The sequence below is a fragment of the Pantherophis guttatus genome, chromosome 3 (assembly GCF_059756535.1).
Source record: "Pantherophis guttatus breed Tessera chromosome 3, ASM5975653v1, whole genome shotgun sequence".
NCBI lineage: Eukaryota > Metazoa > Chordata > Lepidosauria > Squamata > Colubridae > Pantherophis > Pantherophis guttatus.
The window spans coordinates 104733617-104760592 of NC_142065.1; the positions used below are offsets into that span (position 1 = coordinate 104733617).

The following is a 26976-nucleotide window of genomic DNA, read 5'->3' on the forward strand; positions in this document are numbered from 1 at the left end:
TTCCTCTCCACTCTATTCCTCTCCTTAATCACATCTGCTCATCCCATCAGCAGGGATGAGCAAATGTGAGTTCTGGGTCCCATCCACAAAGGAATATTATCTTACCTGGCAGGACCCAAGAGGAAAGCCTTTTCTGCCACGGCACCCACCCTTTGGAACATCATTTTCCTTGAGGTCAGGCTGGCCTCAACCTTGCTGGTCTTCCTGAAGGGCCTGAAAACATGATTTTGCCTTCTGGCCTGGGAATTTTGTAATGTGAATATAGAGCCTGCAAAGTCATCCTGATTGTGTAATGGTATGCTACTTAGGGAACATTCAGATAAGAGACAGCATAGTCCACAGCTGAATATGGGCAGAACAAGACCCTGTCCAAGTTCTCAGGTCATAAGAGTGACAGTGGGAGATTTTTACTTTTAGAGCGGCTATATATACGTATAAATACTCTCACTCACTAATACTCTATGGTTGTTCTTCCTGTCCTTCTGTCCTCTATCTTTTCTAGTTCATGGTCAACAAATTCTGATTTTTTCTAGCAATTCCCATTTAATTTGCTTTACAAATAATGTTAAAATGTTACTTATTTAGGGATTTTGTGTAGATACCTTTCACTGTACAATCATCTCTTTGGCAGTCTGCAGACTACATGGCTTACCAAGTTTCATTTAAATCTTAAAGAAAGGCGTAAATGAGGGAAATTCTTGAGGGGGGGTTAGTAGCAATTTTACTATTATTGCTAAGGGCATATCTTTCACTTGAGAATTACTGGAAAATATCTCCTTCTTAGTAAGAAATTCAGAAGAGTTCATCCATCCAATATTTATATACACAATTTGATAATGTATCAAATTATGGCAATTAAATGGCAATTTGAATACCATTTAAACTTATCTCTAATCTTATTTGCTATCCTTTTTTGGTATCTTTTGAAAAGTTTTCCAGATCATGATTAGAGTGAACTATCCATAGATTGAATAAAGCAATGTATCTACTTGACTGAAGCAACTGAGGCAAATATGTGATTGAATCAATAGTGGGTTCCACTTACCTTCGCTACCGGTTCAAAACTGTGAGCGAGCGCACGCTCGCTTCGCTCATGGTGCTTCTGTGCATGTGCAGAACCTTCTGCGCATGCACAGAGCATCCATGATGATATCCAGGCGGGCGGGTGGAGCCTCTCACCACCGCCACTACCGGTTCGCCTGAACCGGGGCGAACCGGTAGAAACCCATCACTGGATTGAATAGTCTTATACTATACTATACTATAATAAATCTATAGATTAATTACTATATTATATGCAACTACCTAAAATACACAATAGTAATATAGTAATACTTTTCTATCTTTATTTTCATGTTTGGCAAATCCATTTATTTCAAGGGTGAAATGCTACCAGTTTGCTCCGGTTCAGGCGAATCGGTAGTGATAAAAATTAATGGTTCGGCTGAACTGGTAGTAAAAGAAAGCTACCAGTTCGGTTGAACCGGTAGTTTAAAAAAGCTACCGGTTCCTCCGAACTGGTATTTCTGATGATCAGCTGTGCCGCGCGGGTTAGCTTTGCTAGAAAGCAGGAAATTCTGCTTTCTAGCAAAGCTAAATCGCGTGGCACAGCTGATCCCCTCGCTGTTCTACTTACCTTCCCAAGCCTCCTTTTGGCATGTACTGCACATGTGTGCGCGCAGCGCACGTTTGTGCGCATGTGCGCTTGGCACGCACTGTGCATGCATGCACACAGCGTGCATTTGGCACACAGCATGTATGCGCGGCCAGCAAACTGGTAGCAAACCAGTGCAGATTTCACCACTGATTTACTTGTTCATCAATAGTGTAAATATGTCCTCAGCACTTTAGAAAAACATTGCTATTAGAGGCAAGAAGTGTGGCTTCAATGGGAATCCACAGTGTTTCAAGTTCAAAATATTCTGAATTTGAAACACTGTGTACATCCCAAGTATGTTTTGCATTTTCCATATTTACTGAAAGATTTTTCAAGATGTGCCAACGTATTCCTTGACTTATAGTGCCCTGCTAAAGTTCAATTGCAGCAAAACACCTCTCAAGGGCAGAGATCAATAAATTTCATGAATATTGGCTGTTTCTCCAATTAATTTGTGGCTATCTTTGTTGCCAGAAGGAAGAACGATTCAAAAATGTAAGTCCATATGCCCATTTTGCATAGAGGACAAAAATGGTATTTTTGTACAGTTTTTGGTTAGGAAATGTGAAAACAAAGACTGGATTTTTTTATTTTGAGAGTGATTGTTGCTTAGTGCCCCCCCCCTTGTTTGAAGCAACATGAAATTTCTAAAATGAGGTAATGAACTAAGCTGGGCTCTTTTAAAATAATCAATGACTGCCAAGATAATAGCAGTAATGATGATGACAACAAGAGGGATGAGGTGAATTGACCTTGTTTTTTTTCTTTTTCAAGTGCTGAAATTCAATAAAAATTAAAATATTACTCCTGAATTCTTAGCATGCCCATTGTAATGTACAATTCTTCAAAAGAAAAAGTATTTTGCACATAATTTATATTTTAAAAAAGACTTTAAAAGATATTAAATGCAAATTTATGATAATTATGAAATCGAGACATTTGCAATCACAACCCAAAGCACTCTGTTTGAGAACACAGATTCTGTAAATAACCAAGAAAACCTCAGCTGGCGAGGCTGCCTTAGCCCTCAAGCAGATAGCCTGATCATCAGCAGCCTCTGTAGGCTGGTCAAGTCAAATGTCTGACTAAAGCAGCTTTGCAACACAAGCTTTATTATGTTGCTTTATATTGAACAGAGAATGAATTTTAAACTTAAGTCACAAGATATTCTCTTTAAACAGAAACAGCTGTTAAGTTCACAGACTGCAGCCAATATCAGTATTTTAACAGATTAACTAAAAAAATTTAAAGTATTTGTCTTACCTAAATAAGGAATACAAGGAGTCATCTTCAAGCTACTAATATAGTCTCTAAGTCTTTTATAATTGTCCTCTTTGCTCATTATGTATTCCAGTTTGTCAAAAGAAGCTTTGTCTTTTCGGCTCAGTAACTTTTGGGAAAATAAAAGAACAGAAAACTATTACTGTAAAAGCTATCCTTTTATATTCATGTGTTTAATAGTTATTTTATATGACATCATGTGCTGGCGCCGTCCCCACCCAGTTTAGCGAAGGGGGGAAAAGTCCCGAAACATCACGTGATGACGCTATGACGACGTGAGTTTGACACCCCTGATCTAGTGCTAGAGGCCTTTGAAAGAATGAAGTATTTATTTGAGGCTGAAATTATGCCTCAGATAAGCAGCAGAACCATTCACTAAGCACCACTACCTTTCAAGCCTTTAGTTCCTAACCATGTCAGTAAACAAGTACCACTTGTAATTTTCCTGTAGGATTTCTGGGGAAGAAATGGCGTCTTCAGGATGACTCTGTGAAAAATGGAACTGACAACTTTAGTTGTATGAAAAACCAGCAAGTAGACTGGCTCTTCGATACCTCCTCTCTGGACAAAGAAAGGACTTAAGATCACTATAAGTGCTCCAGACAGTTGCTTCTCACAAGCAGACTGCAAGCTAGAAGTTTCTGGCAAGTTTAGAGCTCAGGGAGACAAGGGAATAGCCATCTTGCTCAAACCACAGTTGGTGCCTTTCAAAGAATCTTGAATTTACATACTTTTTTTTCTAATCACTTTTGCAAACTGCTTGGTAACTCTGTTCAGACACTAGAAACCCTTGGATCAACAGGTTTTCCAATACCTGGTGAGTTTCTTCAGTCCTCAGCAAAAAAAACTTTTAAATACAAGCTTAAGGACTTTAAAAATTATTATGTTTAATATAGGGTGATTAAAATTTTGACTTTACAAAGTTACAAATGTATTAAGGGTCCAGATTAATTTGAAATAAATTATAAAGATTTTTTTTCCATGGAAAAATATTTTTGTTTTGAATCCTTAAAAAAGCGTAAGGTAATTTAAGAATTGGACACTACAGATAACTAAAAATTTCAATTAAAGGAGAACACTCAAACTGGTTTTGGGATGAAGCAAAATATTCTAATATACTGAAGAATATTTTTAAACACTAAACCTAGAAGTTAACTTTAAGAGTGTTTGCCTCTATAGAATGACTATCTAAAAGATGTTATGGAAGTGGAATAAGTTTTACCTGACAAAATGGAGACTGATTTGAAATTGGAATTAAAATAACAGGCTACAAGAATAATACGAAAAAGATGCCACAGTGGATATACAAAAGAAACTGATTAATGTTGCAATAATTAAAAGGGTTAAACAAATAGCAAGTCAAGAAAGTGACCTGGATAATTTTCTTATATTGAATAAACAAAAGAAGCTTGTTAAAGCTTTGAAGAATTTTATAAGAAGGAGACGTTTCTTTATACCAAAGATACCTGTAGAATTCACTGGCTATGTCTGCTCCTTGTATAATTAATGTTTTGTTATTTATTAATAAAAAAGCAATTATTTAATGTAATTCACTCACCGCCCATGTTTTAGTCAACCTGAAGATGGGGGCACTTTGCAATCCAGAAACCACAGCCATAAGAGCATGTAAATTATTTAGTTCATAAAGTTTCTGAAGACAAGAATAGAAATGGAAGCTCAATATCAGGTAATTATTTACTATTAAATCATAAACGTCTGAACAATTTTCTAAGAATGCAGTGCAATAAAAAATGGATACAACCAAACAATAACCGATAATTCAGCCAAAATAAAACTGCCAAAGAATTTTAAAACTGAAGTGAATTATAAAGCTTTACAATTATTCTGTTTTATACAATCTAGATTAGGTTGGATCCAAAGCAGAAACTTTCAAATGCTTTCTCTCTTTGCCTGACCTTAGGTTCTATAAATAATATTCTTTTGAGGATTAAGAGAATCTGCTGATATATTTTTTGATAGAGGGGAAAAAGAAGTACAAAAGAAACACTGAGAGCGGAACAGAAAGCAACTCTACTAATTATTCAACAATCACTTCCTCTCCCCTCATCTTTTTGCTGCAACCCATTCTATCACAAGGATTCCCAAAACATTTGAGGGTGTTGGGTCTGGAGAAGTCTAGATTCTTTTTATGTCCCTCTGTAGCTATCTAAATGTGATTTTTGTGTGTAACCTAGCTTGGCCTGGGGCAAAATGAACAACTACCACTTCTTTAACTAGGTTAAGAAATCAGCAACACACTTCTTTAAATATAAAATTAAGGTTAGTATTACTTAGAACAGAGAAACTGGGGAAAAAATTAACACAGAAATATAGTATATAGAAGCATGTGCCTGCCATAGTCCATCTGTTGACTTAACTACGGTTCCCAGTTTAACATCTCCACCAAACTGTGTCTATTGATAAAATACACATGATATCACTAGAATTAAAATTACATATTTCTATTAGAACCCTGATAAAAATATCTAAATCTGAAATTGTTGCAAATAGAAAATAATTTTAAAATTCCAGCAAATGAAAGTATAAAACCAAGTAAAATAAAATATTATTTTGGTGACTGATATGAGCAAATGTTAATATTGTTCATGACTTCATCAACAAATATTTGTTGTTTGTACTATGTGCTCAAGAGAAACATGCAACCAGTAAATGAAAACTTTTAATACATTATTCAAAAGATAGGAGCCAGAAAATCTTGTATACTTTTTAACATACACTTATTTACAAAGGTAATTAATTTGTGATTGATTCAACATACGTACTGCCAGTTTCAGAGGAACAGTTTCACTAGCAATATCATAATCTACTTCTGCAACTTTCAAACAATAATGAAAAATCATTACATATGTTGTAATTTCTATAACTGATTAACAATAATAATTTATCATAACTAAATGGAACCAAAATTGTAATAGGTTTTTGAAATGGAGTTTTAAAGTTTAAAACTGTTTCCAAAAATATTTTCTTACCTTAGCAGTTTTGATATAGTGGCTTAGGACTTCAGCTCTTATTTTCAATGTCTGTGCATGAAGAATCTCTCTAACTACCCAAAAGCTTACCTGAAAACAAAAGATCTACATTAAAATATATACAAAAAGGAAGTGGTGGTAGAGCTAATAAAAATGTGAATACTGAAATAATCAATCAAAAATTTTCACATTATAAAATCACTTAGTCACTTTAAAAGATGCAAATTACTCCATTAGAGTGAATACTTCACTCCTGTGAATTCAATTAGCATAGATTCATTCTATTCATTCAGATAGATGGGGATGTTTACTCTTATTTTTGTTATGCAACCTCATTGAGGGAAGGGGCAGAGGTGGGAGAGGAGAGTATAGATATCCCTGCCTTTAACAGAAGTTAAGATTTTAACAAACAAACAAAAAATCATACGGTTTTATTAATTGCACCATTTAATTATGATGTATACAGTTAGTCTCAAAACTTACATGGTTGAATCTTCTTGTAAAAGCAACTGCGTTTGGTGCTGAACTATATTTTTCCTTTTTATTCCAACCACAGCTTGACAGTTCCTAGATAAACAATGAAAGAAATAATTTAACGTTAGTGTTCAGACTGCAAAGCAAAACATGATTTAAAATTCTATTTATATTCTTCCTTATACACATCCTGATAAGGCTGATGTACTAGATATAAATGTTAATTCTGAGTATGGTTTTGTAAAAGTACTATGAATTCTAACATAATTTGAACAATGCTATGTCTTAAGCAATGTGTGAATCTCTGAATCTTCAGAAGCATTTCATTTGCAATTTCTGTTGAATAGTATTCTAAACTGAGATAGGTATATAAATGAAAGTGTGAAATCTGAACTATCTTGTATATCCTTTTTAATGTTTAAATTTGTCTAATTGTATACATTTTCACTAAAATTCGCAAGTTATGAGAACCAGAAATAAGTACCGTATTTTTCGGAGTATAAAACGCACCTACCTTTTTTGGTGAGGAAAAGAAGAAAAAGAAATCTCCCTCTGCTTCTTAGCTTTTTTGCCTGGTTGCAACAAACAGCAAACAGCCTGCTTTACTTTTATTTTCGTTTTCAGCATAGCTTGATTAGCACAAGGGGAAAAAAATCTGCTCCAGCAATTTACCTCTTTGCAGCAAGCAGCAGAGCCCGCACAAAACAGCTGAGAGTCGGGAGGCCCATCGAATCAACTTGTGCTAATTAGGCTGTGCTGAAGCTGAAAGGAGCTTTTTTTTCTTGCTGTTTGCTTGCAAGGAGGTAATTGCTGTGAGGCAGAGGCCAAAGGGTGGGGGCCAGTGGGTGGGCGGGACTACATTCGGTGTATAAAATGCACCTAAATTTTCACCCCCTTTTAGGGGGGAAAAAGGTGCATCTTATACCCCGAAAAATACAGTACTATTCTCTAATGTATTCAGGCAAACTATGTTAGTAAATACGCAATATTATTAGTTTGATTCCATTATAACAAGCCACAAATTGCTGCTTTCTGTATGAACCTTGTGTTCTCATTCTTATGATTTTCTGATTTTAAAAAAAGGGAGTTTTCAGTAACATACTAATTGTGTAAAGATAGCCCCATTCAGACATTATGTAAACTGGAGTATTTACCTGTAGGGACTCCATTGCAGAATCATCCCTTATCAATGTCATTGAAATGATGTTGGCTTTCCTGCAGCATTCATGAATTTAGCACAGATTATTGCACAGACTGTCTGTACCCTAGCTCATGTGAAATATAATGAAAATGCTCTCCTTTGTGCTGAACACATGAATAACTTCAAAGGACCTCAAACATCACTGGAGCAACACTGAGTCGGGAGTTATCCAGTGTGCTCACCTGATCAGTGCTCCAGATTCATAATGCCTGAATGATCTAGAGTTTGTCTGCAATCCAGAACTGGAAACACTCTTCAAACTAGGAAGGACAAGATAAAATAAGGAGAGAATTGGGGGGAAATCTTGAAGAACTGCAAGAAGAGAGTAAGATCACTGAAAGACGACAGAAGCTTGTTGAAGAACTGTTTATCTGCCAATACTTAAACATTAAGTACCATTACAGGTAGTCTTCGACTTACAACCATTTGTTTAGTGATCATTTCAAGTAATGGCACAGGAAAAAAATGACTTTTGACCATTTTTCACACTTATGACAATTGCAACATCCCCACTGTCACGTGATCAAAATTCAGATGCTTGACAACTGACATATATTTATGACAGTTTCAGTATCTCAGGGTCACATTATCACCTTTTGCAACCTTCTGACAAGTAAAGTCAATGGAGAAGCTAGATTCACTTAACAATCGTGTTGCTAATAACTGCAACGATTCACTGAACAACTGTGGTAAGAAAGGTTGTAAAATGGGGTAAAACTCACCTTATCAATTGTCTTGGTTAGCAATGGAAATTTTGGGCTCAATTGCGGGCACAAGTCGAAGATTACCTGTACTCTTTTAAGTAGCCTATATTTTTATTATCTCCTGAAGGGTAGAGCATGTAACAAGACTTATCTTATGTGAGAAAGTTATCAGATGTATCCATGAAAAGTTTGAATGTCAAATTAGAATTGTCCTGGTATAGTACCTAAAAGTTACAATTCCATTACACAAAATAATCTGCTTCTATTCTGGTAAAAGGCAACTGTGTACAATATTAGATTTGAAAATCGAAGACTGGATCCCAAAATCAGCAAGAATTCAAAATATGGTAACATAAACATTTTTATGTTTTAGCAAAATGTTTTTTTAAAATATTTGTCTTATGTCAAAAAATCTTAATATCCGATTTTATAATAACTTTTAAGTATCTGTAAATCTGACAAGATTGTTCTTTCTGTTCTCAAATAATTGATAGTGAGTTTCTATAGGCGAAATTTTATATTAGATGTACACAAAGGATAAATTCAGTTTTTTAACATTAATCTCAAGATGAATAGCTATATAAATCAACTGAATAAACAAGCAAACATTCTAAAGAAATAATTTTAATCATTTGCATTGTTTATCAATAGCTTTCAATGGGGAACTACATTATTTCCTGATAGTCTGAATTAATTTTGGAAAATGGCTCAATTCAATATCTTGAACTTCTTAAAAATCAGGAGAATTGCAGAAAGCAAGCTACAAAGTTACGTTCATGCATATCAGATAATGGTATTACCAAATGACATTATTTATAACCCCTAATACAAATATTTTGGAACAATAATTTTTACTTCAGCAGATCTTTGAATGAAGAAAAGAAGCAGGGAAAGTAAGAATCAATTTGTGTTCTCTCTTCAACTGACCAATAGGAAAGAGCAAAAAAGACATTTGATGGGGTTCATAGACAAGCTGGTCCTACTGCAAGAACAAATTCCTTCATCTCCATCGAATGCAAAAAGGAAATAAGGTTGGTAACACTTCAACCTCCCAATCCACTTTTCTAGAATATATTATATCAATTTGTCTGACGTTTGTAAAAATTGTAAGCAGTTGATATAAACAGACAGCAATTTTCCAAACCTGTTCTGTCCCCATCTCACACATGCACCCCCACAGACAGGCAAGTTAAAGTACTCAGCCGACAACAGTTTATCTGGTATCAGAATTGGCAGCAACTTAGTGGCTGGGTGCCAGGTATTCTTTACTCACGAGGGGGGAGTTTCTCCCTTCGTCCGGGAACAAAGCCAATACACAATAATCAACAAAGTCCAGTAAATACAAAGAAGGTCGTCCAATATCCGTTTTTTGCTTGTCACAGAGCTGAACCGGCCACCACACCCTCTTTTATACCTTGTGGGGTGTGGTCCAATGACTCAGCCTAATCCCTGGCACGCCTCTTCTTCTGTTGCGTGCAGTGTCTCTGCGACACTGCCGAGAATCCAGCCAAGACTCATCTTCCTCATTACTGTCCACCTGTGGCTGCGTGGACGTGCTTGGCCCCGGGTCTATCTCTTGACCTTCGGCGGACACCGAAGGCATTGCCAGAGAGGAGGGTCCTGGAGAGGGAGGCCTTGCCAACTCCTCTCCTTCACTCTCGGAGTCCTCTTCTGCCAATAACACAGGCTCAGGTAACGGAGCCACAACAAAACCACCATTGCTTGGTTGGTTTAAAAATACTAATGTTAATTGTGATTGCAAAAAGACAAGCATGCCAGCTATTTTATAATCACTTTATAAGCCACTTCCAGTAGCTAAAACCATTGTTGCATATTGCTATAATGGTTTGAGTGGAGGACATGGCAAAATGTCATGTTGGGTACCAGGAATAGGAGGCTGAAAACTGTCTCTCTGTGTGTTAGAGCAGGGGTCCCCAACGTTTCGGACCTCAGGGACCACTAAATTCATAATTTTAAATCCCACGGACCACTAATATCATTTGACTAATGACCGGTTGGGTGGGCGTGGCCAGGTGGTCATGTGACTGGGTGGGTGTGGCCAACTTGATGTCACTTATATTGAGGGGCGCCGCGCCGGCCTCTGCTCACCCCTCTCCTGCCAGCCACTCCTCACCTCCCCATCCAGGCCCCAACAGGAAGCAGTTGTTGGAACTAAGCAGCCACCACGAGAAAAAGTTGGCAAAACAGCTGGCTCAGTTCAAATTGGATCTGACTGAGAAGGAGGCTCAGCAGAAGCACCTCACTGAGGACTATGAACATAGACTTTCCAAGCAGAGGAAAGACCTGTAGGAGTGCAAAGCCAGATACCGGTGCCTGGAGGCTCAGTGGGCTGAGATGGTCAGCCAGTTCCAAGCCATGATGCAGTCCCACTGGAACAAGGCCCTCCAGTTCTTTGCCACCAGCAGCACTTTCCTCCACTTTTTGCCCAAAGCCCTGCATCAGGAGGCTGAAGCAGACCCCAAGTCGGAATTTCTTCCCCCCCTCCAACCCGCACAAAAAGACCCCGAAGGGGGACACTCCATGCAGCAACACAAATGTTCATTGCATGTATCTGTCCCAGTGGCCGTAGTTTGAGGACTCCTGATTTAGTGCAATATTAAAAAATGCAAATAATTTTTTTGCAGACCACCAAAATTTTCTCGCGGACCACCAGTGGTCCATGGACCACCAGTTGGTGACCGCTGTGTTAGAGGGATAGTCCTGAAGCAGTCAAAAATCACCTAATCCTCCAACTCCACAGAAAAAGAAAAGAAACTACTTGGAGCTCCCTCCAATCCCCAGTCATCACCTGGGTTGCTACAGGAAACATGTCAGAAACATGTTTCAGAAAACAAGAAGAGCCCAGATCAACTCTGGGTGTCTTGTAAAGTGGAATCAGCATCATTAAGGTGGTATATATTTTCTTGCCATATGCATAAAGCAAAATAAGTGATTGCTATGAAGGTCTTTGAAGTTGTAATTTAAACAGCTATGGATAAAATGCGACATTGGTAAACAATTTCTCATCCTTTGTTTTTATATTAAGATATTCAGTGTTTCTCACCCTACATTAAAAAAATAAACCTCTTGTCAATGTTAACTTTTTTTCTCCCAAAAGTATAAAGAACATGCTAGACTGCAAACTTTGTGGCAGATAAATCCTAAAAGAATTATGTTCTTTAGTTTACATCACATCATTTTATATGAAAAGATTCTGAAAAAGATTGGATTAAAATGTATTTTTTTGGATAAATTATGAGATTTGCCTTCTTCATAAAATCCACTTTCAATCTAAAATCACTCCCTAAGATCAACCCTTAGGAAAATTGGCATAAAAGTCTTATCAGTGATCTTGCCTTTTTTTTTTTTACATCACTAGAGAAATGGAATTAATAAAACATAGAAAAGAATGTGATTTTAGTAATAGATGTTTCTGCATGAATCAAGGAATGGATGTAGTAAAAGAAAAATGGTTTGCAAAGATTATAAAGGTATGGAAAGGTATGATGAGTGGGATTGATTTAAATTAAGTTTAGATTCTCTTTTTCTGTTGTGTAATTTCTTTTTCTAACTGTATCTTATTCTTTTGGAGTTCTGCATGCTTTTTATGCTACAAGAGAACATCGTTATGTACATGCATGTATTTATATTGTAAAGAATAGCAAATGTTGTTTACTTGAAAAATTATTTACTGTTACCCACAATAATTTGTCAACTTTTTTATATTGCCTGACTTCCAGCAACTTTGGGCAGTTCACAAAACAGTAAAATAATATTATGAGAAAGAACAAAAGGTAGCACAAACCGGGCAGTTATTTCTGATGCAAGAACAGCAATCTTCAGAATATTAATAACTAATAACTAATTTAATTAATAACTAATTACATTAGCTAAAACTTTTACATAACTGCCCAGGCTCACAACCAAAAAAGAAAACATCTGTCTACATATAACCTGGTTCCTTGCCATATAGGGCTTTAAAGGTGCTTGAAATGCAGAAGGTAAAATTTCTGGCAAGGACATAGCATGCTAGATGTCACTGAAGGAGTGAGGAATGGCATTACAGCTGAAACTGGTAGTAGTAGGACTTTTAACAGCTTTTTAAATATTAAGAACCTTGGGAACAGCAAGTTTGATGGCATTCTCTGGCTAAGTTTCCTTCTATACTTTTAAGTATGACTTTGAGGATTTTGCAGCTTTGGGAATAAATGGCAAAATGATTAGGCTAGCTATAGATATTATTTCTTATAACCTTTAGTGGACTTTTGCTAATCAGAAGTGAATGATGTTTTAAGAATTTGTCTATAGATAAGTGATGACATATAGGATAAACTGTTGTACTTTAAGAGAAAATGACCAGTTATTCAAATTTATATTTATTGAGTCGAAGGAGGTTATTACATTTTTATACATGTAGTCCTCAACTTACAACAGTTTACTTAGTGACTGAAGTTATGACACTGAAAAAAGTAACTTATGACCATTTTTCAGACTTATGACTGTTGCAGCATCCTCATGGTCATGTGATTTACATTAGGATGCTTGACAACTGACTTACATTTATGACTATTGCAGGGTCCCTGGATCATATGATCACTATTTGCAACCTTCTGAGAAGCAAAATCAATGGGGAAACCAGATTCACTTAACAATCAGGTTACTATTTACTAATTTAACAACTGCACTGATTTACTTAACAAATGTGTCAAGAAAATCATAAAATGGGGCAAAACCCACCAAATTTCTCACTTAGCAACATAAATGTTGGGCTCAATTGTGGTTGTAAATTGAGGATTTATCTCTATTTCTTTTTTTTATATCCTTATTTTCTTTCTTTATTCTTTCTTTAATTATTGCTATAATCATATTTAAAATTAATTTCTGGACTATGCCATGCTAATATTTTCTATACTATACTACCTACCCACCTAATATAATCTATAAGAATATTTAAGAAGCAAAAATACATTTAATTATTACATTATGTTTTACTTATCTAGCCATTCATTAAAACTATTAAAGCAAAAGGAAAGTACATTCTATATGCATCTATCATATATTAAAAGTAAATGAAATATGGAAATCATAATAATAAAACTGGAATTTGTTTTCTATCAAATTATTTTAAGTTTTCTATGAAATACTCACCTCTGGTTGAATAGCTTTAAATACAGGAATATCCATGAGTGTAATCTGGCCCTTAAATGAAAGTTATAAGAAAATTAAAATTATGTTCCTTATTTCACAACTCAGTTCATTTGATTATTTAATGCTAGAACAATTCCTAGCAAAATGATGTTTCCTTACATATATCAGTGATTACAATTACCATTCTAGGGTAAGGAAGAAATGAGAGCAGTACTGAAAAAAAAATTCAGGAAAGCATTCCTTAATAGAAGCAGTTTAGATGCTGACAATTCAAAAAAGAAGGTATAACTTAATTTCACAATATCCATAGTGATCAACCAGAATTATTAATACTAGTTACTATTAGAATTACTGTACTAAGAATTCTAGTTGATTGGGAACACATTTTGTTGTGGATTGCATTCATTTCCATTCAATTGCTACCACCCGTTAAGACTATAAAGAAATCTAACATATTATAATCAGGAATGTTTGCTTGTAAATTAGAAACACAGAGAGGATTTTGTTCTTATCTTAGAAGTCTTGGCATCTTAATTACTACATCAAACCAACTCCCCATTAATATATTAATTTATTTCAAAACAATATTTGTATTTTCACTTGGCATTTTCTTTTTCAATTTTACAGGATAGTCACTTTCTGTGAGGAATTAGTTTTGCAGAATAATCCCTCTAAGAATGGAATTGTGATGGGCTTCACCCCAAGTAAATGAATCTGATCACAAACAGTTCCCTTTGGTAAATATTCTTTTATTTGTAGGTAACTACCATAGAAGCTCAAACTGAGCTCCTGTTTATGACACTTACCCTGTGTTCTGAATGCTTTAGACATTGCTCACTAAGAAATCACTATGGACTGCAGTGTTCATAAATAAATGGAAGCAATTATGAATGTATTTACTATTTTGAAGTATATCTGATTTCGGCCACAAAATTCTAAGCTGAAGAAATTAAATTCTCACATGCATATAAGAGAGAATTCTCACAGTAATTTTCCTGCAATATTTTAAATCTTAAAAAAGGAAGCTTGATTTGTAGTTCAAAAAACAAACCCTAAAAGCCACAAATTATTTATTTTTTTTCCGCCAAGGTAAAAATATAACATTATTTAAATACAATGCTATAAATAATGCACAAGACCAATTGAAATGGTAGAGATTGAGAATTAGGAATATATTTTACTCAATTCTCAACACAGCAGAAACTATACAAAAATTGTTAGCATCCAGGCTAACATAAAAGAATTTCCCATTCCATTCAGAATGCTCTTTGAATCTCAAAAATACTTTTGGAGAAGAATGGTGTACATTCTGCCTATGTAAATCTGGATACAAGTCATTTTCTTTTTTTAAAAAAAGGGGGGTGTATATAGTAATGTTGGTATCCTTAAAGTAGTTAATAAAAATAGTTTTAGTTTTGATTTGAAAGTCTATATTAATTTTAATTCTACCTAATAGTCAATTGTGATAGAGGACAGCACTGATAAAGAGAGAAAATTATCTTCCCATATAAAGTATTACTAACAGTTTCTCTTAATGCAGTGTATAGGAGACTTCTGTATGATTCTTCATTCCTCTGATACAGAGTACCCCAAACCCTCTTTTAACTCTCTTGAAGAAACCAATATGTTACAATTTGCTAAAAGTAGGGCAAAAGGATTATTAAATTAGGAACATTAGTTAATTACTTACTGCATATTCCTCAGGTGTAACTTTCAGAACATCAAAAACTACTGCATCAAAACTTTTCTTCAATTCAGTAGAACCTTTATCACTCAATGATTCTGAGCTGCTACTCTTCTGTCCAAGAAGAAATAAGTTATTTCAGTACAAAAATGTTTTTAAAGGAGTTCCTAAGTGGTTTTTAGGAGAGATTACTTGCATATTATTGTATCTATTCAGTGGCAAATTAAAAATTGCCTAGCAATTTGTTAACTTTTGTCCCCGAAAGAGATATTAAGAACCACTACACGTATAGACTAAAGTGCTAGGCAAAGATCAGAGACCTAGATTCAAGTTCACATTAAGCTAGATAAACTAACTTGATAGCTTTGGGTCAGTCACTATTCTATTTCACACCATTTTTGATATGAACATAACACTGGAAAAATAAATGATACCCAATTAAATCTTTGACCTCAGGCCAGCCATTTGAGATTGTCAAGGTTTGGTCCCAGTGCCTGGAAGTTGTGTAAGTTTGGATGGGGAGGAACAGTTCCTGCTTAAAGAGCATGCAGAAGTCAGCTGTGGTCATGAAGGACTCCATACAATTCAATCTGTGCACTAAATCCAGGGATCCTTCAGATAGTCACTCATGCCCCTGTTAAGTTATGGCTTGACTATGTGATGTATTATATAAGGGGGAAATCCTTGAAGACCATCTGGAAGCTTCAACTAGTTCAGAATGTGGCAATGTTAGTGATGGGCATGCCTTGGTGTGCTCGTATAACAGCTCTGTTTCATGAGCTGCATTGGTTGCCAGTTTCTTTCAAGTTGTGATTCAAGAGTTGGTCATCACCTATAAACTCCTACATGGCATAGAACCTAGTTACAGGTAATCCTCAAGAAACGACAGACCACTTAAATAGGGGTTCAAAGTTACGCACCCAAAACTACACATGACCTGTTTCAAAGTTATGACAGCTGCAATCCCCCCAGTCATTCATATTAAGCCACTTGCTGCAACACATCACGTCACTTCCCCCATCCCACCCTGAGGGGACTCACAGTGCTCGGGCCTGCTTTCTATGCCTCCTGGAAGCAACTGCCATTTTCAGAGCCCTGAGAATTCCTTGGTGGAAATGGCAGCTACTTTTAGAGTTTTCTGCACCAATCAGCTGGCCATTGGGAGGCTGCAAAGCTCTCCTGCCTCTTGCTAGGACTTGGGAAGCCAGCCCCTGAATAAAAAGCGGCAGATTTAGGATGAGCTTCCCCAAATATTTCTCTTACTTAACCCCCCCCTCCCCAGAAAGCCATTTTTTTCAATAAACAAAATGAAACAAAAGAAGCTGGGAGGGACAGATTTGCTGATCTCCCCTCCCCATTTAGGTGCTAAAAATAAAGACTCTGCCTCTGCTTTCCAATCTCTGCCCCTTTAAAAAAATTTACCTGGACTCCAACTGAAGAGTAGAGAAACAAAGCAAGCAAGGAAAGAAAATTTTTCTGCAGCTTTTTCTCTTGAACTGGAGAAAAAAAATCATCTCCAAAAGTAAGCTAACTAGTGCAACAAAATAGAGAATACTGGGTCTTTGCAAACTTTAGCTATCTGTCTAACTGCCTCTAGAGCAGCGGTTCTCAACCTGGGGGTCGCGACTCCTTTGGGGGTCGAACGGCCATTTCACAGGGGTCGCCAAAGCCCTCTCTCGCCCCCCCACGCCTTCACTCACCCTCACTCTCTGCTCTGTTGGATCGCCGGCTGTTCGCTTACCCCGCCCACCCCCAATCTATTGCTGCCTCCTGAGTCCCAGCTGATGGGTAGAGGAAAAAAAACTGTTTAAATTCTTGCCGTGGGGCTTCAAAGGGCCGCCCTATAGCCAGTGGTGGGATTCTGCCGGAACCGTTTGTTAAATTGCTGGCTTGCCCCGCCCCTCCGCACCACTATTTATTGCCAATAAATAGTGGTGGGCGAGGGGCGGGCGAGCCAGCAATTTAACAAATGGTTCAGTATTTTTTTGTAATTTTATTGGCCCGCGGAGCTTCAGCATAGGCTAATTAGCCCTTGATTAGATTGGCTCCCAACTCTCAGATGATTTGTCTCAGCTGTTTTGCTCAGGGCTCTGCTGCTTCCTTGCAAAGAGTCCTGGAGCAGATTTTTTTCCCCTAGCTATGCTGAAAAACGAAACTGAAACTGCTTTGCTGTTGCTGCAAGGTTGGAAAATTAGGCAGGCAGATTTCTTTTCTTTTTCCTCACCAAAAAAGGTAGGTGCAAACAATGGGAAATTTAGGGAAAAAGAGGAGAGTTCAAGATTTTAAAACACAAAAGAAAAAAAGCTCTATTTAACTAGGGAATTGTAATAATTGAGATAGTATTAATTGTATATTTCTGAAAGCAGAAATGGTTAAGTTGTGGTTCGGAGGAATATATGGGGGAAATTATTTGGTTTATTATTATTGGTAAATATAATTAATTGATTTGTAAGAAATTGGATTGCATGGAAATAATTGGAATATTCATGTTCATATTGATTAATATACAAAAAAGGTAGTTATATAACTAATTGATTTATATTAAAATGTTGAATTTATATTAAACAACTGTAATATTACATAATTAACCAATGTGAGGATGGATATAAAAATAGATGACAATGGGAAGGGGTATAATATAGAATAGAAGGGAAAAATTGAATTTGATTAACATTTGAGATGAGGATGAAGGGTAATATTGGTTTTTTACAAAAATAGATGAGGAATAAATATGGCAAAAAGGAAATATAGAAATTGTAAATTTAATTGAAATGACTAAACACTGTTTAAATTTGTGAACCGGCCAAATACCCTGTTCAAAGAAAATACATTGTATGTTTGTATGTGTGTGTGTTTATTTATTCATATTTGTTCTCTTTTATTCTTTAAAGTTTAACAATTCATTCTTTATCTTAATATCTTTATATTTTGGGGGGGTTGGCTTTCTTCCCTTTCATCTTTTTTATTGTACAGCAATCTTTCTCCTCAAACCTACCACCTCTCTCTTTTCTTCCCTTCTTACTTTCTCTTCCTCCCCCTCTTCTTCTCCTCCCTACTTCCTCTTCCTTTCTCCTTCTCCTCCTCTCTTCCTCCCTCTCTTACCCTCCCTCCTACTCTAATTTCCCTTCCCTTCCTTCATCCCTCTCTATTGCTGTATCCTTTTATGCATATGGACTACTCAGAGGGCTGAAAAAATTATTTCTGACTGGTCCTCGCACTTTTGACCAGTCCTCGAACTTACGACTGTCCTCACATTTTACGTTTTTGCCCTAGCTTGTCACCATGGTGAAGAGAAGCAGTTGTGAAATGAGTGACACAGTTGTTAAGAATGCTGCACGGGCATAAATGTGAAGATGGTCATAAGTGTGAGGACCAGTCAAAAGTGCGAGGATCTGTTAGAAATGAGTTTTTTCAGCCCTCTGAGTAGTCTCTATACACATAGCCATGCCCACCAGGTCACATGACCAGCTAGCCATGCCCACCCAGTCACATGACCTCCAAGCCACGCCTATAAAATAAGCCACGCCCACAGATCCCCCTGGTTGGGGGTCACCACAACATGATGAACTGTATTAATGGGTCGCGGCATTAGGAAGGTTGAGAACCACTGCTCTAGAGGCAATCTACAGTCTAGCCTTTAAGTCCTCCCAGGATCTCCCCCATCCCTGAGCTCCATTGAACAATCTGTGCATTCATTTAACAAATGCACTGGAGAGAGCAGAGATGGCTGGTAGTTACTTGAGGCAGTTCATTTAATGCTGTCCCAACTTCCAACCCCAATGGGCAGACTGCATTACAGTTGTAACTTGAGGATTACCTATACTTGAGGAACTGCCCATCACCCATAATATTGCTCAGTTGATTTGATCTTGTAGGATTGATATGTTCTGGATTTGTTTGAATTATCTATTGGGACTTTGGAAGTGCATCATCTCTATAGAAGCACCTGTATTATTCTAGAATAATGTTCCTACCAAAGTTTGGATGGCCCCTATTCTGCTGTTGTTTAGAAGAGATGTGAAGACCTAGCTCTTCACCCAGGCCTTAGGCAAAGTAGAGAGAGAGACTTCTTGCTTTATTCTATCTGGTTTGTCATTCTTGCCATCTTTTATCTTTTATTGGTATTATAATTTCTGTGAGCCTCCAAGAGTAATTAAAAGTTGGGCAGCATATAAATTTAATAAATTGTTAAAGAAATGCTATAGATGCCGTCTTGAAGGTAGAACTGAATTCTACTGAATGTACAGAAATGTAAAATGCAATACTAAAAATCAAATTAGTGGAATTAAACTAGTAAAAACCTTTTGAAATCTCTAATTCTTTTATCAAGCTAATCAAAACATATTATACAAGTCTTACAAAACAGCAGTCCCAACTATTCGGGCTTTGCGGACCGGCGGGGTGGGGGTGGGGAAAGGGGATAGTTCTGCATAAATGGTGAGTGAGCGTGTGTGTGCAGCTCCATCCATTTGTGCGAGTGGCAGGCACGCATGCCAAATGGAGCTGTGTGTTCTTGCTTGGATGTTCGCCCAGGCCATGGCCTGGTAGTAAGCTGCAGCCCGGGGGCTGGGGATCCTTATTATAAAAGAGCCATGCTCTTCTCTCCTCTCTTTCCCTTCACATAAATTGCAAATTCAACTTGCACAAAGAATCAAATCAATAACAACACTCCTTTTTGGTAAAAACCATTAACATGCAGACATATTATTGATACAATCACTGTCTCTTGATTGTTGAGATAGTTTTCCTATTAGTGACTATTGTGTCACATTTTTACTATTTTTGATTATCAATGGGCAAATTATTCACCTAAATTGTCAAATGCTATCTGATAACTTCTAGTAGGTAACTCTGAATATTTCAAAATAAAATAATGTTTCAAATGGGATCAAACAATATTTTCAGTTATGTAATTTTCATTTTATTATATTAAATCTAATCAGTGAAATAACAAGAGGTACAGTCAGAAGACATGGCTCTCTTAGTTGCAAAGAACAGTACTGTATAATCATCTTAAAAACAAAACAAAGATGTCCATATAGGTAATCCTTGGTTAACAACTGGTTGCCTGGCAACTATTTCAAGTTACAATGGACCTGCCAAAACATACTTATGATCTGGTTCTGGAGTTCTGGTCGCTATACTCCTCCTATGGTCGCATGAATGAATTTTTGGCGTTTGGCAAAACCAGTTCATGTTTATGGCTGTTTGTAGCGCTTCATGTCATTTGTCCATGATTTTGGGCATTTTTTGCCACTTTATGGTGTTTATTTCCAGTTACTGACAAAAATGCCCATTGGATAAAATGGATTTAACAACTACAGATTTCACTTAATGACCACTGCAAAAAAGGTATAAAACTGGGCATAGTCACATGGTTTAATTTTTGAACCACTGTCAAAATTTACAACCATAATTTTAGTTTCAATTACGGCCATATTCAAGGACTACCTGGATTGTTCTTTGCTTACATATTTTATACTGTAAATATGCCTTATAGTTTTTTAGCATATAGGAATTCTCTACATACCATAATATTTAAATCCCCCCCCCTTCTGTACTGCATTATATATGATTATTAAGGACTTATTCTGTTATTGTTTAAGTTGACTGCATAAGACATTATTTCTTCCTTACCTCTGAAGCAGTAGCTACAATATTAATATTACTGGTCTGTCCGTTCATTAGGGCCATACTGTTTGCACCATTGGCCTTCTGCCCTACATTTGCAGAAGTGGCTTTATTCGTTCACGTTCACCCAAGTTATCATTCCTTAAAAGAGAAAAGTAATGTTAAGGATGCATATGCCTCATAATACAACTCAACATACTTTTGCTAATAGCAAAACTATCAAAAAAATCTAATTTAATGCAAAATACAATGGAATAAAAATTTTACATTGTATCATTATATCAACTATAATTCATTTAAATCCTTGGGAACTTTAATCAGAACAAACAGCAGCAAATTCAAACTAACGGTACATTACTTTAATGACCATCTGAGTCCAGTAAACAAGAAAAATATTACATGTCTAGTTGGTGCTGTTATTACTAATGCTAATATAATTTATTTATCTACATTTGATGTTTATACTGTTTAAGAGACTTAAATATCTACAGCATTAGTGCTTCTGAGTATTTAATTAATTTATTTTAAAATAGTTCTTCAGCACTATATTACTCAAACATATTCTTTGTCTTGTCTTGAGCATTTTCTCCATCTTTTCTACAGTGAAATTTCTATAGCAAGTGGCTATCAAGGAGGACAAATACGGAAAATGCTTCTCTGTACTACAAAGTTTATTAGCATTTTTCATATTGGACACAGTAGATTTGATCAGGTTAAAACTCATTTTAGAGCTGAGGATTCACAGTTTTGGAGAATGTAGTATGTCCAACTGTTTCTAGTATTAGATAGATCTAGTTTCTTTCCATTTTGGATAAATGGGCTGGATAAGATATTGATGGATATCTTGACTTTACAGGAGCAGTACTAGGCATTGGAGATATGGAAGTAAATAGAAGACAGGACATGATAGGAGAACTGTACAAAATGAGAATAAATGCAGTGGTCCTTAAAAGTTTGTAAACTGAATTTTCAATATTTCTACACTCAGGTAGTCATCAACTTACAACCATAATGGAACCTACCAATCATAGTCATAAGTCGTGACAGTCAAGTTGGGTCACTCATGTAACCTGATTTTTTGCAGTGGTCATTAAATGAATGCCATGGTTATTAAGTGAATCAAAGATCTACAGTAGATAGGTTTTGCTGAAAACCAGAATTAATGCTGCTTTTTGGAAAAAAACTGTTGTAAAACACTGCCATGTAACTGCAGGACTCTACTAACTGCTGAAAATGCAGGCCGGGGGAGGGAGCTGACAGAACTTTGGGACTAAGCCTTAAGTACCCCTAGAGAGGTCTGCGGTAATTTGAACAGTTGTTAAGCAACCAGTCATAAGTCAGGGACTACCTGTAAATATGACTGAAAAATGTGATTTGTTCTTTACACAAGACTTAAAATTAGATAAAGAGAATCTATTTAAACAAATAAAAAAAAACTTATTCATTTATTTATTGACAAAAATGAACCAAACCACATACTTAAAACAATATAATATAATGAGAAACTTACAATTTAAAACAACTTAATATAAACAGAAATTTAAAATTCAATAAATGTTGGAGCAGAAAGAACTTTGTGCCAAAGCAATGGCCTAAGCAATGAAACTCATTAAAAAAGTTTGGGAGGTGCAGGATGGACATTTGCCATTTTTTTCCTAGCAGTTTTTCCGTTATACAGTAGCTGCAAGGGGAAGACAACTATGCATAATCAGAAGTGCTAGCTTCCAGATTTATGAAATTTAAAGACTATTAAGGATATAAAGGAATGAAAGTTAAGGATCTGTTTTGCCCTCTCTTGATTTTACAGTATTGTACAGGTAGTCCTTGACTTACAACCATTTGTTTAGTGATCATTCAAAGATACAACAGCACTAAAACAGTGACTTATGACCACTTCTCACACTTTTAATCATTGCATCATCTCCATGGTCACATGATCAAAATTTGGGTGCTTGGCAACCGGCATATAGTTACGACGTTTGCAGCATCCAGGACAGAGGTGGGTTTCAGCAGGTTCTGACCAGTTCTGGAGAACCGGTAGCGGAAATTTTGAATAGTTCAGAGAACTGGTAGTAAAAATTCTGACTGGCCCTACCCTCATCTATTCTCTGCCTCCCAAATCCCAGCTGATCGGGAGGAAATGGGGATTTTGCAGTATCCTTCCCCTGGTGTGGGATGGGAATGGAGATTTTACAGTTTGTTCCCCTGTCACACCCACCAAGCCACACCCACCAAGCCATGCTACGCCCACCAAGCCATACCCACAGAACTGGTAGTAAAAAATTTTGAAACCCACCACTGATCCAGGTGTCATGTGATCAACATTTGCAGCCTTCCCAGTTGGTTTCTGACTAGTTAGAGTTAAAGTTAAAGGGGGGAAACAATTTGCTTAACAACCACATGATTCACTTAACTGCAGTGATTCGCTTAACAATCTTGGCATGATTCACTTAACAACTGCTTTATTTAGCAGTGGATATGTTGGGCTCAATTGTGGTCATAAGTTGAGGACTATGTGTATTGTTATCAACTTTCAAACATATTTTTACATATATGTATATTGCACAATAATCTCTATTCTGAAGGAAGAATAATTCCAAAATATTCAACATAAATATACTATTAAATTAATAGCAAGTAATTCTTTAAGACTGGGAAAGTCTGATTATATGCAAAGTTCAAAATAAAAATATCTCCCATTAATGATGTATACTGCATCTTGAACCCTTGACAATTCAGGGAGCTTAATTTAGCAGATTTTTCTTAAGTTTTAAAAAAATCTGTAATGTTTGATACAGGGGAGGAAGCTATGATTCCAACGCCTCCAAAGGCGTTGAAAGTTACACCAAAGTATGTGTTTGGTGAAAGAATGACGCTAGTGAGGATAAGATAAAAATGTATTTTTGCTTTCTGAGACATAGTTCTAAGGCATAAAATAGTTTTTCAATTGTTTATTGCAAAAAGACAAAAGAAATTGGCATGAACATTGACAACTTGCTAACAATGTAGTCTGAGCATTATGGGTAGCCCATCCTTGCATCTTGAAATGTTGCAATAAACATGAAAGAAACAAACATGAAGCTGCTTTTAATAAGGGAAAGAATATGGAGCACATCTAAATAATATGTCTGGATGTAAATCCTATAATCAAGCTCTCTGGTTCAAGAATAAAAGAATTTAATCAATCAGCACTAACAATAGAAGATTAAATTAATATACAAAATGTTAGTTATACAGATAATCCTTGGTTAACTACAGTAACTGGGACTGGTTTTCCCATTACTGAGCTATGCTTGTAAAGTGTATAAGGCATACAGTTGTAAATCAGCCCCAAAGGAGGTGGCACAAAAGGCCCCAAATGGGCATGTAGGGCCAGGTGGTAGGGGCAGCTAGCATCAGCAGGCAGCCAAAAGGGGAGATATTAGGGAAAGATGGGCAGATGGTGGGATTCAACAAGAGACACTCCTTTATTTTACCGAGACTTGGGACTGGGAGATACCAAGCTAGGATTTACTTGAATTGGGATGGGTCCTTACCTAATGGCTAGTAGAATTTGGTTAATGACAGTAATGGGGACTGCTGAGATTACCATCACTAAGTGATGGGGAATAAGAATCTGTTCATTAAGCCTTAAAATAAAATAGAATTAGTTCATCTAGTAGTGTTTCCTATCTAGTTAATCTGGGAGGGCTGACGTCAGTATTGGAAGTCTGAAAGTACAAATTTCCTGCAAGTGCTTTTAATTCCTTGATCCACTAAGTCAGGTTACCTATCTGAAACAGAAATCAAACGGAAATGGCCGTTTGATGACTTGTCGGGAAACGGGCTGTTTCCGGCCTCCGGAGGGCCTGCAGGGGGGTGGGAAAGGCCATTTTTGCCCTCCCCAGGCTCCTAGAAAGGCTCTGGAGCCTGGAGAGAGCGAAAAACGGGCCTTCTGGTCCCACCGGAAGTCGGAAAACAGGCCGTTTCCATCTTCTGGAGGGCTTCCGGGGGTGTGGGGAAGGCGGTTTTCACCCTCCCCAGGCTCCTAGAAAGGCTCTGGAGCCTGGGGAGAGCGAAAAACAGGCCTTCCCCACCACCTCCCGGGGCCCTCTGGAGGCCGTAAACAGCCTGTTTCCTAACTTCCGGTGGGCCTGGAAGGCCAGAAAATCAGGTAGCTGGTGCCAGAGCTGAACTAGGGTAACACTTGTATGCCCACCGATATGGCTCCACGTGCCACCTGTGGCACGTGTGCCATAGGTTTGCCATCATGGCACTAGACCAAACTGGCCCTCCATTAAGATTATTTGGGACCACAAACATTGAAATTTATCCAACAAAATGGGTGGAATTTGTCCAAATAGAAAATAGTAGAATTCTACCTATTGGTCAAATTCTTAACTTGACCTTTTTTGGCTAAACTCAAGCCATAAAATCACATTGGATACAATCCTTGGGCATATAAAGTGCTTTGATAAATTTACTTTGCATCACTTCCATTGACCTATAGATAGGGACCTAACCAAGTATCATAAAGTAGCTGAGCTGGAGATTTAGCTGTGAATACTTTGAAAATTGCAATGATATATTCTCCACCTTTAACATGAAAAGAAAAACTATTTGAGCTTTTACCAAAGAATCACTCCCTGACCTCACTACACCTAGATGATCAAAATGGATAGGCCCATATTAAAACCATGTTCGTTAGATCACCAAGCTTTGATCTAAGATGGTTAGATCAAACCATCAAGCAAAGAATCTGTTCTTGCCTCATTCATTTTTTGGGTATAACAGCGGAATGTAATTAATTCGTAACACATAATTCAGGGACTAAATATAGAAGGTTCACAAAACATCAATGTTTGATACTGTACATCAAGTTGCTTCTCTTCATTCTACTTTACTTTAAATATCCTGCTTTGTACTTTAGTTTTATAAATGTTTTACCATAACAATCTATTTTTTATTCTAAGCTGTGAGGAAAGTATGATCATATTTACTTAGTTAAAGGAGAATGACTTGGCTTAAAAAATGCATCTCAAATGCATTTTAAAAAAGATTGAGCTAAATAACCTTGCTGTATTGGAGGCATCAAACTTTGGAGAAAAAAGGCATGTGCTTAAGTATTCCTAAAAGAAAGATGTAAAAGTTTGTTTCTGGCATTCATATAAATTGTGACAGGGAAAAAATGTACTGCAAATACTAAGTCTGATCAATATTGCATATTGATACTTTAAATTTAAGTTGTGTGTAAAAGTCCTGGACCCTTAAAGGCTTCTAAAAGTGCATTAATCCATTGTAATTCTGCTTTTCATATTTACATTCTAATACATAAAGAAGAAAAGCTATTAAGCCCTTTTCAGTTAAGATTCTGTCAGTGTATGAGAGTTCATGAATTGGAATCGACATGGTAACAGGTCAGCCAATGGGGTCTGTTTGGTGATCCAGATGGCTCGGAGCCCGGGTGTGGCTTAGCTTGACTGATTTGTATATAAGAGTCGCTTTGTCCTTGAATATAGCCTCTGTATTATATAGCTTCTGTGATTATATTGATTCTGTACTTCTGGGTTCTGAGTTCTGGTTCTGGCTTCTACTGCATGGGTATTGTATACATGCATCATGCTTTATATTACTGTATATAAAGAAGTTTCTTTTATACATGAATCCTGCTGAATTATTTGCTTGTGTGCTGGTTGGATTGCTGCAAACACTAACAGATTCTTCTTTGTTATTTTCATCTCTCCAGAAATGTTGATCAGTCCTTTGAATTTAACTACTTGAATGCCAAAACAAGACTACTCTCCAAAGGCTTTTTGGTATTTTTAAAAGGATTTCACTTAGAGTTTCTATCTATAGGATACTGGGCAAGTTCTACAACTTCAATTGAGTTCTTATTTTATGCTATAATTTTATCTCAGTTATTTTGCAATTACAAGTTTTTATTAAAATGTTTTCCACTCATGCTTTGAAATGTTATTTGGTTATTAATTTTGAAGATACCAACTGTGCTTTCAAGAGTTGAAAACAAGTTTCAGTATTAAAAAAAACACTAAATCTAGTGTGAGGTGATGTAGAGCTAATTTTGAGAATGCAAAAGAATGAGTGGGACTTTGTGAAAAGAATCCTGAGAAGAGTGTGAGGATAAACTAATATAACCCTGTGGACTGGCAATATGGAAAACCATTGTAGTCTAAGGATTATAGAGACATGTTTTGTTTTCTCCTTCA

At 36.6% G+C, this 26976-nt stretch overlaps 1 protein-coding gene and 1 long non-coding RNA gene across 9 annotated transcripts in view; one reads left to right on the plus strand and one right to left on the minus strand.

Moving 5' to 3' along the window:
* RALGPS2 (Ral GEF with PH domain and SH3 binding motif 2) overlaps positions 1-26976 on the minus strand; it is an 82622-nt gene that overhangs the window by 43287 nt on the left and 12359 nt on the right. For all 8 annotated transcript variants that reach the window (XM_087890139.1, XM_087890138.1, XM_087890137.1 and 5 more), the window contains exons 2-8: positions 20777-20911; positions 15146-15253; positions 13456-13506; positions 6412-6495; positions 5929-6018; positions 4497-4589; positions 2921-3047 (exon numbers count right to left, since the gene is read on the minus strand). In XM_087890139.1, the coding sequence (XP_087746265.1) occupies positions 2921-3047; positions 4497-4589; positions 5929-6018; positions 6412-6495; positions 13456-13506; positions 15146-15253; positions 20777-20833 (610 nt within the window). In that variant the 5' untranslated portion in view covers positions 20834-20911. The remainder of the gene's footprint in view (positions 1-2920; positions 3048-4496; positions 4590-5928; positions 6019-6411; positions 6496-13455; positions 13507-15145; positions 15254-20776; positions 20912-26976) is intronic.
* Positions 12866-26710, plus strand: LOC132711368 (uncharacterized). The gene is made up of 3 exons (XR_015733198.1): positions 12866-12963; positions 14083-14192; positions 26496-26710. It is a non-coding gene; the product is annotated as an uncharacterized LOC132711368 (long non-coding RNA).